At 44.3% G+C, this 12,802-nt stretch overlaps 1 protein-coding gene across 1 annotated transcript in view; it reads right to left on the bottom strand.

Annotated features, from left to right (window-relative positions):
- Positions 1 to 12,802, bottom strand: part of gabra3 (gamma-aminobutyric acid type A receptor subunit alpha3) — a gene marked incomplete at both ends in the record, with an annotated part of 316,811 nt that overhangs the window by 52,896 nt on the left and 251,113 nt on the right. The window contains 3 exon segments of the mRNA XM_084319586.1: positions 690 to 693; positions 695 to 729; positions 732 to 842. Of these exon segments, the coding sequence (XP_084175712.1) occupies positions 690 to 693; positions 695 to 729; positions 732 to 842 (150 nt within the window).

Below are 12,802 nucleotides of genomic sequence, written 5' to 3'. Positions count from 1 at the left end.
ATCTGGTCATACGGTAAAATAAATCCTATTATAAATAATAATAATAATATAACTTTGGCGTTAGCCGCTAGCTAACGTTGTCATATTATCTAGATAATGGTGTCAGCTGGCCTGGATGACATGACTTCGTTTGCAAAATACGTTCGCTATCTATATGGCAGACGAGCAGGGCCGATTAACGACGGCCGCGGCCCGTGGGCCTCTAGTGACGAGGGGCCTCAGCATTTTTTTTTTTTTTACTTTTTTTTTTAGATTGATGTCATGACTGTGCATTGCAGACTCAGGGAGGAGGCAGAGAAGGAGAGAAAGAGACACAAGAGTTACAGGTAATGGAAATATATATTTTTTTCTCTTTCTTATTAAAAACTTGGCCTATTTGAAAGGAGATTGATTTAATAAAAATAAATGAGCGAAAAATCAATATACAGTATATATACAGTATATATATATATTATTATTATAGTAATTGGATATCATACTGCAATATAAACTGAGTTTTTTAGTGAAAAGAGCAGCTTTATTGGTCAAGATTGAAGGCTCTATATTGCAGGAAATTGCACGTACAGGTTCATTAATTCAAAAAGATTCAGACCACCCTTGCCTGTCCCAAAAAATTAAAATAAAAAAAAAAAAAAAAAAAATTGCACCCCCACTTTCAACTATAACTAGGCGGCCATGGTGGTACTCACCGAAACACGGTGCGAGCGGGGACCGACTCTCTGTTGAGCAGAAGGAGACCTGAGACAGGATGACCGTCATGATGCAGGGCAGGTACGTCTGGATCACAAAGTAACCTATCTTCCTTTTCAGGTGGAAGTACGTGGTCATCACTACATACTCTCCTGGGGAGAGAGGGAGGTAGAGAGAGGGGGAGAGAGGGGGGAGAGAGAGAGAGAGGGGGGGAAAGAGAGAGAGAGAGATGGGAAGAGATGGAGAGAGAGAGAGAGAGAGGAGAGAGAGAGAGAGAGAGAGGAGAGAGAGACGAGAGGAGGAGAGGAGAGAGAGAGAGAGAGAGAGAGAGAGAGGAGAGAGAGAGAGAGAGAGAGACGAGAGAGAGAGAGAGAGGGAGGTAGGAGAGGAGAGATGGGAAGAGATGGAGAGAGAGAGAGAGGGAGAGAGAGAGAGAGATGGGAGAGAGATGGAGATGGAGAGATGAGAGAGGGAGAGAGAGAGAGGGAGAGGAGAGAGAGAGAGGACAGAGAGAGAGAGAGAGGGAGAGAGAGAGAGAGAGAGAGAGAGAGAGAGAGAGATGGCAAGAGACACACAAGGATATTAATGATTAATACAGCTTATGTATTGTCACATTTCCAGCCAACCCAATTCAACCAAACAAAAAGGGGGCCTTATATTCTTTTTAAAATATGTATATACTCTTTTCTTGAAAATGGAGAGTATGGGAATTATATTCTGAAGAAGAACCAATGGAGAACATGTAATGTAAATGTTTCTTTTAAATCTTTTATGTAAAATACAGTCTGCACCTACATCATGTAGTTTAGAGCAGCTGATTTGAGAGGAACTAGAGTAAGTAAGGGTCATTCTGGGTCTAGTGGCCTTTCCTGGGCGCGTCTATACTTTCCACAAGCAAGTTGTCCTTTTGCGCGATCTGATTGGCCACTGACGTTTCTGGTCATGTGACATGTGAGCCCAATCGTGTGACGGCAAGTTCTTTGGACGGTTAAGCTTAGGCGATCTTTCGAAGTTGGTTAAGGTTAGAGTTTGGAATCAGGGCTGGCGTTCTATCGCTTAACCAGTGATAAACTAGGCGTTAGGTTGTTTGCAGGCTGTTCGACGCGGAAATGGGCTAAGACACTGTTCGTCATGCGATTGGGCGCACATGTCACATGACCAGAAACGCGCATTGGCCAATCAGAGCGCAAAACGGGAACGCGGAAGGACAACTTGCTTGTGGGAAGTATAGACGCTTCCTGGGCAGGTTATTGAAGCTAAAGCTAAATTGTCCTTTTGATAAATTTGTCATGTCATCTGTCCAACAAGAAGAACTCTCTCCAGGAGACAAGCTCTCTGTCCAACAACAACAAGAAGAACTCTCTCCAGGAGACAAGCTCTCTGTCCAACAACAACAAGAAGAACTCTCTCCAGGAGACAAGCTCTCTGTCCAACAACAACAAGAAGAACTCTCTCCAGGAGACAAGCTCTCTGTCCAACAGAAACTTGCGAGACAGAAGTGAATCCTGCCGGCCGGCACAGGTGTTCCCCAGCCCTCCTAACGAGGTAGCAGCTGGGGAGCAGCGCCTGACAGCCAAGCCGCCTCCTACTGAAGGGTCACGGTTAGAGATCGACACACACAATACAATCATAGAAGTAATCATAATAATCATAACTAGTACCTACCTCATACTATAGTCTACCCATAACTCTATATGATAGCATGTAGTGCTATATAGTGCTGTATATACCGCATATGGTGGACGGGGGAGGGTCTTCTAGGCATTCCAGATGGCTATATCCTTGTGTATTCACATCGATATGTTGGTAGTATTTAATTTAATTTATACAGAGACACTTTACTGTTACCTTTGCACTGTGGTTGGAAGCCAAGCTTCTTTTCGTCGTACTGTACTTGTGCTGTACGATGCCAATACATTTGAATCAAATCTAATCTAATCTAATCTAATCTAGGGGCGACAGTGGCTCGGGAGGTAGAGCAGTCGTCTGGTAATCTGAAGGTACCTGGTTCGATTCCCGCTCCTCCCCGGCAGCATGTTCGAAGTGTCCTTGAGCAAGACACTTAACCCCTAATTGCTCCCGATGAGCAGGTTGGCACCTTGCATGGTCACCTCCGCCATCGGTGTGTTAATGTGTGAGTGAATGGGTAAAATGTGAGGAACAAATTGTAAAGCGCTTTGGATAAAAGCTGTTATATAAATGCAGCCATTTACCATTTATCTAATCTAATCTCTATCTATGAGACAGAAGTGAATCCCAAAGGCCAGGTGTCCCACAGCCCTCATGACGAGGTAGCAGCTGGAAGGCAGCACAGGTGTTCCCCAGCCTTCATGACGAGGTAGCAGCTGGATAACAGCCTGACAGACGCCCCGTACAGGAGGAGCCAGGGTCCCGGTCGCAGGTCGACACACACGACCAACAGACACACATAACCGAGATGTAGCACTGAACGGAAGATGTAAAGCAGATCGGTCTTGAGGGTGTGTAGTTAGAAGATGCAGAACGTAGGGGTCTTGAGGGTGTGTAGTTAGAAGATGCAGAGTGTAGGGGTCTTGAGGGTGTGTAGTTAGAAGATGCAGAGCGTAGGGGTCTTGAGGGTGTGTAGTTAGAAGATGCAGAGCGTAGGGGTCTTGAGGGTGTGTAGTTAGAAGATGCAGAGTGTAGGGGTCTTGAGGGTGTGTAGAAGATGCAGAGTGTAGGGGTCTTGAGGGTGTGTAGTTAGAAGATGCAGAGTGTAGGGGTCTTGAGGGTGTGTAGAAGATGCAGAGTGTAGGGGTCTTGAGGGTGTGTAGAAGATGCAGAGTGTAGGGGTCTTGAGGGTGTGTAGTTAGAAGATGCAGAGTGAGGGCGGTCAGGTGGCGTAGCGGAGATTGCGTTCGTCACCAACACCGGAGACGCTGGATTCGCCTGTTCGAATCCAGCTCACAGCTCCGGCGTTGTCACCAGCTTGGCGGGCCGTTCACACTAATACAATTGGCTGTATTAGAGGGTGGGAAAGCTGGCGGGGTGGGTCCGGGTCGTTGTAAACAGCGACTCCTACAGTTCGGTCGGGGCGCCTGCTCAGCGCGGATAGGATCTAAGGGGGGTAGTGTGATCCCTCCACACGTTACACCCTCTCAGTGAGAGTCCGCGCTGCCAGGTGAAAAGAAGCGGTTGATTGGCTAGACGTGTGTCGGAGGAAGCACGTGATAGCCTCCACTCTCCCAGACCGACTGTGGGGGGTAAGTGCGCAGCGACCAGGAAGGGGATTGGGAATTGGCATAACGACTAACATTGGAGAAAAATCGGAGGAAAAAAAGGAGGGGGAAAAAGATAAAAAAATAAATAAAAAGAAGATGCAGAGTGTAGGGGTCTTGAGGGTGTGTAGTTAGAAGATGCAGAGTGTAGGGGTCTTGAGGGCGTGTAGTTAGAAGATGCAGAGTGTAGGGGTCTTGAGGGTGTGTAGTTAGAAGATGCAGAGCGTAGGGGTCTTGAGGGTGTGTAGCTAGAAGATGCAGAGCGTTGGGGTCTTGAGGGTGTGTAGTTAGAAGATGCAGAGCGTAGGGGTCTTGAGGGTGTGTAGTTAGAAGATGCAGAGCGTTGGGGTTTTGAAGGTGTGTAGTTAGAATATGCAGAGCGTAGGGGTCTTGAGGGTGTGTAGTTAGAAGATGCAGAGCGTAGGGGTCTTGAGGGTGTGTAGCTAGAAGATGCAGAGCGTTGGGGTCTTGAGGGTGTGTAGTTAGAAGATGCAGAGCGTAGGGGTCTTGAGGGTGTGTAGTTAGAAGATGCAGAGCGTAGGGGTCTTGCGTGTGTGTAGTTAGAGACCATTGACCGGAGGTAGGAGGGAGCCCTTCCCCTCGCTGCACAGTTCACCAGGTCAAGGACCTTGAAGCGGATTTGTGCGGCAGTGGGAAGCCAGTGCAGCTCTCAATTGTCAAGTAGTTTTCAACTCGGGTGAGATATTCGACGATAGGAATAAAGGAAGCATGGTTATTATACTCACGATGATTAATAGAAAACGGACTGCTATGAATACCCTGTAGCACATGAATATTGAATGGGTTCCACTTAGAAACGGTCCAGTTTATGTAAATGTTGAGATCAAACGCGCCTGAATGTCTTCACATCTTTTGGCTTGTTTATTGTTCAGGTCAAGCAGACAAACATCGGTTTGGCTTGTTTATTATTTGTTGGCTTGTTTATTCTTTTCAGAGAGATGACAGCTGAGGGAAAGAAGCTGTTCCTGAGTCTGCTTGACTTGGAGCGGAGGTTCCTGTAGCGCCTCCCGGAGGGGAGGAGGGCAAAGAGTCCATGATTGGGATGAGAGATGTCCTTGACAATGCTCCTCAGACACCGTTTGTGACGGATAGTTCTGTTGGATAGTTCTGTTGGATAGGAAGTCAAATATCCAGTTACAGACAGAGGGGTTGACGTCTGAGTCCTTGGTTTCCACCAGGTCACCAAGTTTGGGGAAGAATTTTCAAATTTTTGTGAAAATGAGAATTTGGAACAATGCTGATATACATTTAAGAAAGAGTAATTCTCTTTTAGTTTTTAAGAAAATGGTTTGTATAGCTATTTTTGAAGATTACAAATGTGAATAATAATTGTTTTGTTATTTTCTTTTAGAATACTGTTTTGGAGTCTTAATTTAGTTAAGAATATAGGACAGGTCTATATAACCATTATGCTTCAGTCACTGCCTGAATCAAAGATTGTTAAATGATTGTGTATAGTGTATTGTGTGATGACTGAATAAACTATTACTACTACTACTACTACTACTACTACTACTACTACTACTACTACTACTACTACTACTACTACTACTACTACTACTACTACTACTACTACTACTACTACTACTAACACTTTGATGAACATTGTTACTCAGCTGATAAATGACTAAATGTAAATGTAATGTACTACTACTACTACTACTACTACTACTACTACTACTACTACTACTACTACTACTACTACTACTACTACTACTACTACTACTACTACTACTACTACTACTACTACTACTACTAACACTTTGATGAACATTGTTACTCAGCTGATAAATGACTAAATGTAAATGTAATGTACTACTACTACTACTACTACTACTACTACTACTACTACTACTACTACTACTACTACTACTACTACTACTACTACTACTACTACTACTACTACTACTACTACTACTACTACTACTACTACTACTACTACATGGGGGCGTTCATGTCCTCCAGGTGGCAGAGGGTGGAGTGTAGCACTGAGGAGAGGGTGGAGTGTTTGGGGGGCGACAGTGGCTCGGTAGGTAGAGCAGTCGTCTGGCAATCCGGAGGTTCCCGGTTCAATTCCCGCTCCTCCCGGGCAGCGTGTCGAAGTGTCCTTGAGCAAGACTCTTAACCCCCAACTGCTCCCGATGTGCAGGTTGGCACCTTGCATGGTCGCCTCCGCCATCGGTGTGTGAATGTGTGAGTGAATGGGTAAAATGTGAGGAACAAAATGTAAAGCGCTTTGGATAAAAGCGCTATATAAATGCAGCCATTTACCATTTAGGCAAATTGGTGTTTATCTAGTGAGGCCAGATTTGTGAGCCAGGACCAGCCTCTCTCCGAAGCACTTCATGATGAGTGCAACGGGGCGGAAGTCATTAAGGCTCGCTGCAGAGGAGGTGGCACGATGGAGGTGGCCTTGAAGCGTGCGGGAACAACTGCCTGGGCTTAGTGACAGATTGAAGATGTCAGTTAGGACCTCGTTCAGCTGCTCAGCACAGTTCCTGAGCACGCGACCGGTGATGCCATCAGAGCCAGCTGCCTTACATGCATTAGTCCTGCTCAGTGCGGCCTGCCCAGTAATGGCCAGATTGGCCATGAAACCTCCGGTAAGTGTGTCTATGACCCTTCTGAGGCACCGTAGAAGCCATAATATTGATGGTGCCTTCCATTTATTAATGTGAAACATATTAAATAAGTGAAAATGAAAAGGTTGAAGGCATTGGAACGGCTGAAGGAATATCATTCAATGAAACTATTTGGTCATTATACTTCAACCTTTTGTGTAGATAATTGTTGTTTTCACCTCTGTATTGTATGTATGTATGTGTGTGAGTGTGTGCGTGTGCGTGTGTGTGTGCACGATATCTCGAAAAGTTATCCATGACCCCGAGTCTGAGAAGCTTGTTGATTTCGGTGACCTCGTGACCTTTCCTCTAGCGCCACCATGTGGATTTATAGCCTGGGTCTGTTGACACTGGCAATATGGGCCACTCTTTCTGTCATCTACCCTGTAAAACGTTGCCTGTTAAAGTAACAGCAAAGAGGGCAGATTGTCTGGCCTCCTTCTGCTGACTGGATTCCGCTAGTTTGTTTTGCATTATTCTTCAAAAACCCACACCGGCTCAGTACTGTATGGTTTCCCATCAGGGCTTATTGATCCCCTAAGATAAGATAAGATATGCCTTTATTGATCCCCTAAGATAAGATATTCCTTTATCGATCCCCTTAAGATAAGATATTCCTTTATTGATCCCCCTAAGATAAGATAAGATATGCCTTTATTGATCCCCTAAGATAAGATATTCCTTTATTGATCCCCTTAAGATAAGATATTCCTTTATTGATCCAGATAAGATAAGATATTCCTTTATTGATCCCCCTAAGATAAGATAAGATATGCCTTTATTGATCCCCTAAGATAAGATATTCCTTTATTGATCCCCTTAAGATAAGATATTCCTTTATTGATCCAGATAAGATAAGATATTCCTTTATTGATCCCCCTAAGATAAGATAAGATATGCCTTTATTTAACACTTTCAGCTCCATAAGATGTCCCCATCTCTGCCGCTTCAAGGCCAGCTTAAAATGGTCATTTCCGCTGTGTTTCACGATGTTTGCAGAGCTGTGTGTGTTCTGTATTATAGCTGTGGAGACAATGGTGTGGCTCATTTGACAGACACTACTTGTAGTCCAACATGAAAAAAAAAGTTTGTTTCTACACACTGTAGTTTGTAGTTTATTACACGTTAAACATCGCACATTTCCAAGATAATCCAGTCTTTTTCCATAGATCGCGAGAAAAAACGTGTTATGTGAAATTAGCCTAAATTGTTCTGGTTGATTGCCTAAAACCCCAAATGCTCCCGAATCAAAGGTATATAACATGTACATATGTACCTTCACAGAAGCATCATGGGGGGGGGGGGGGGGGGGGGGTCGTTTTAACTAAAAACTGTGATCGTGTTTGCAGAGCATGTTTTACGTCCGGTAAAACACAAAACTGTGATCGTTAGAAAAACACGTTTCAGGTTTGATAAAATAGACTATACACGTTTCGATGGTAAATAGGCTTCGGCAACGGAGTTTCGAGGCGATCAATGTGAATCTCTGTTCAAGCAGGAGGAGGAGCCCTTACCAAAAAAAGAAAAAGAAAGGAAAAAGTGTATCCACGCCAATGCAATTCCAGTTGAGACACAGACGATACTGCCACCTGGTGATATTCGATCGGCATTGCAATTCCAACATATACAAAACGAGCCAGGGACGGCTAGAATTATCCGGATGATGATTTAGAACGGGGATCAGAGGATTGGCGCTGAATGTGTTAAGATAAGATAAGATATTCCTTTATTGATCCCATTAAGATAAGATATTCCTTTATTGATCTCCTTAATCTTAACACATTGCTGGCCAGACCCGAGATTTCTCGGGTTAACTCGCCATGACCCATCGCCATTGGTCACGCCATGACCTGCCAGACCCGAGATTTCTCTGGTTTTGGTTGTTTTTTCTTTTATTCGATTTTTTTATTCATTATTCATCCACGGACCTCGTGATACCATAGGAAGTCATTCTGAAATCCCAAAAGTGCAATACCGGCCGCATCCTGCTAGGTGGCAGTATCGCCCACCCTTTGAAACCTTATTTCACACTCTGTGTTACACGTATATGGTTGGGTGCAGTTTTTAGACCAAGCCGAGTGAATCACTTCATCTGACCACGTCGAAATGCGTTCAGCACACTTGAGGCATATCCTGTGCCACTTCGTGTCAGGGACCCGATCGACATCAATACTGGAAATCGCGATCAGACAATTGTAATATTGTTTTTGGGATACCTCCTAGTAAAGGTAAGGACTATATGACATCAATTTCCCCTTGATCCTACAATGTTTTCATAGATCCGGCCAATCAACGTAAGTAGTATTCAAAACGAAAGCCGTTACTGCCGATCAAAGTATCAAAAAACGACCCCCCCCCCCCCCTTTCATGCATTCATGATGAAACATAATACCTATTATATACCTTTGAATTGGAAATAGTAGCGTGTACAGGCGAGCAACTCCCAAGGCTATTAGCAGAATTCACGTATTGCTCCATAACACAGTTACCAGGAATGAGTCCATAGCTATAATATATATGCAGTGCAAACACCGCAACGCACAGTGAAAATCCCTATACTTTACAGCGCTGGCCAACTAAGTACAAAGATGGGGAAACAGAGTGGCAGTCAAAGTGTTAAGCTATGATAAGATAAGATGACTGAGTTCCCCATCTCCGACCACAAAGCCGTGCTCTTCGACATTCAGGCCCCCCTTTCCAAAACCAAAGAACAACGGTGCATCTCCTTCAGCAACATCAAGCGCATAAACCCCACAGATCTCACCACCCTGATCAAGAGAGAGAGGAGAGAGAGGAGAGAGAGGAGAGAGAGGAGAGAGAGAGAGAGAGGAGAGAAAGAGAGAGTTAAAGAGAGAGAGAGAGGAGAGTGAGAGAGAGAGAGAGGGAGAGAGGAGAGAGAGCGACAGAGAGGGAGAGAGGAGAGAGAGAGACAGAGAGTGTAGAACTAGTATAAAATGACATTTGTTCAGTTGCATAAACGTATTAATCACGGCTAATATTTTATTCATTATATTTCCTCTGCACAGCAGAATCAGTCCTCCTCAAGCAGCTGCATTAGTCCTGGACGCGGGCGCAACACACCACAGGCGATGGGACGATGTAATAACAAGAGCCCTTCCTTATAGGAGACCTTTCCCCCTCCTCCCCACAGGGAACAGCAACAGAAAGCAAGACAAGCTCAGGACCTCTTAATTAACCATGAGTTGTGGTATCAGCGTGAGGGTAGTCTGCCTCCCCAGCGAGCTGCTGACTAATAGGGCGATTAAACAGTAAGAAGAGGAAGATTAAGACACCGAAATGTTTGCAGTCGATAAATGTCTCAGACACGGAGAGACGAGTTTATCTTTTTATCTTTTTCTTTGACCAAAGTGTGTCAAAAGCACCCATTAGCAGACAAAACACCGCCAGACTCTGTATTCTCTACGTACGGCGGTTCCCAAACTTTTTCGGTTCTAGCGTTGAGAGAGTCACTGAATATAATATATATATATATATATATATATATTAGAGGTGGGCATAGATACATTTTTTTAATCTAGATTAATCTATCTGCAATCCTGGATTTAATCTAGATTAATCTAGATTAAAATGGCTAAAAAAAAAAAAAAAACCTGCCGAAGCCATTCAAAATATGTGTGTTCTACCCAAATAATGACCAGAAGTAAGTCCTTACTTTTTCTTTCCTCCTTATGTTTCTCAGGCCAGGTGGCCCATTACACCATGAGCCCATCTCCCGTTTCCAAAATGCATTACAGACTGTTTGAAAAAGCTGTTTTGCTATGATAATTGGTAATGAAATATCAAAATAATGTTCAATAAGATGTACTTGTGTTTAATAAGTTGTTTTATTCAGAAGTTAACACAAATAAATAATATTACCAGTACAGTACAGTATCTAGCACACTCTCGGGAGCAAAACAGAAAGAATCATTTCAAACTTGAACTATGTGACATGGCTTGAATCAACTGCTCCAGTGGAGTTGCTCAGTGGCCAATGGTGTCAACTGTGGTTGTACTGGGCAGCTCCCAGGTGTGAATGGAACTGTGTGAATGTGAAGCAGGGCGTTCCTGAAAAAGAGCATCTGTGCTCAGCGAACCTACGTTAACGGCCCAGCTCTAATATATATATACATATATATATTTATATCTTGCTGTGTGGCTCGAAGGGACATTTACATTTAAATTCCATGTGGGCGACCTTGCCTCCAAGTTGCGACAGGAAATTGGCTTCCTGTACAGCAAAGGAGCCTGCTTCCCTTGGATTAGTAGGAAGACAGTTGTCGAAGCAGTTTTCTTATCAGTCTTGGACGATGGTGATGTAATCTATAGCCATGCTGCGGCCTCAGCTCTTAAATCCTTGGACTCTGTCTATCACTCTGCCCTCAGATTCATCACTGTGTCCTTTATGAGAAGGTCGGTTGGGGTCCTCTCTGACGGAGAGGCGCAACAAACACTGCAGGGTATGCCTTGTGAGTGAACAACTCACAAGGAGTTCTTATCTACTAACAATATTTTATCAGATTCAATCAGGTTTTTAGAAGAAAAAAAAACAGTACAGCAACAGCAGCCTTAAAAGTAGTATATTATATTATTGAATCCCTGGATAACAAGCAACATTGTGCAGCCCTTCTCATTGATCTATCTAAGGCCTTTGATACTGTGGATCATGCAATATTGATGACTTATCAGTGTAGGATTGTCGGAACAAGCTGTCTGTTGGTTTGAAAGTTATCTATCAGGCAGATCACAGTGTGTGCGTGCAGGTATATCCAAGGGTGTGCCACAGCAGGGCTGTTATTATTGATTTTAACAGTCTTGATAAACATTTCTCAAATGCAAAATTTCATTTATATGCCGATGATACTGTGATATACTGCTCTGTGTCTACATCAGGCCATGTGAGCGGATCGGAGCGTGAGCGGCGCGGGGCGCGGAGCGGGCCGTTTTGACGTGAGCGAGGAGTGGGTTTTAAAATGAGTCGGCGCGACGTCCGGAGCGAGAGTTCTCCTCCGCTCCAATCCACTCCAGGCCGCTCACAGTGGTTTAACACTGTTGATGTAATATATACATGCAGTACAATGCCAAAGCAACAGATGGCGATGTACAAACATGAAGGCCATTTTCAACCAATGAGAAGGGTTCAGGCTTCGTCACTGTAGAGACGCCCACCATAGATATCTATGACGCCCACACTCACTCCTGTTAAAAAAAGTATCGACGCCATTGTTGTTGACGTTAGCTTACATGCTAACGTTAATGGCAGCGACCATAGCATTGTGGCTCGGCTAGCCTATCATCGCTTAGTAGAGCTAGTGAATGGATAAACAACGTTATTTAACATTGCAGAATGGCTACAATTACAATGCGGCTCAATACAAACAATTGTTAAGGGGCCCAGGGGGTGTAGACTGTTGTAGTTTGAGCTCATTTACACCATGCTCCAAAAAAGAAAAAGAAAAACTGCCGAGCGATCTGGCGCGGGGAGCGGGGAGCGCTCGATTCAAGGTGAGTGGGGAGCGAGCGGAGAGCGACTTGGGGGCGGGGTCAACATGAGCGATTAGCGGAGCGGACCAAGCTTTAATGAGCGAAGAGCGGATTTCTCGGCCGCGCCGATCCGCTCACGTGGCCTGGTCTACATTACATCAGGCTCTTTGTCAACTACAACTTGCTTTTAATATTGTACAATGTACCCTGTACGCGTCGCTGACAAAACCAAACTTGTGGTGTTTTCAAATGCTAAATCAAAGCCACTGAACAGTCCTTCTATCGCCACTTTTCCGGGCTTTGAGATTGAGTCTGTATCTCAATACAAGTATCTAGGATTTATAATTGATGATTCTCTTTCTTTTTAGCCTCACACTCAGCAACTAGCTAAAAAAACTGAAGTTGAAACTGGGTTTTTATTTTAGGAACAAGGCTTGTTTCTCCTTCGAGGCTAAAAAGAGGCTGGTTGCTCCCACTTTTATGTCTGTGCTGGACTATGGTGATGTTATATACATGCATGCATCCTCCAAATGCCTACACTCGCTGGATACTGTCTACCATGGAGCGCTGAGATTTATCACACATTTTAAAGTCCTTACTCACCACTGTACTTTGTATTCTCGGGTGGGATGGTCTGCCCTGTCCACCCGCAGACTCAACCATTGGCATATCCTTATTTATAAGGCTATCCTTGGACTGCTGCCAACTTAAAAGGTATGGGCAGTTATGGTCATCGTTCCCAGGGTGTAT

The sequence above is a fragment of the Notolepis coatsorum genome, assembly GCF_963971535.1.
Source record: "Notolepis coatsorum genome assembly, chromosome: 8".
In the NCBI taxonomy this organism is placed as follows: Eukaryota; Metazoa; Chordata; class Actinopteri; order Aulopiformes; family Paralepididae; genus Notolepis; species Notolepis coatsorum.
The sequence above is the reverse complement of the archived record's forward strand: the minus strand, read 5'-3'. Positions and strand labels throughout refer to the sequence as shown.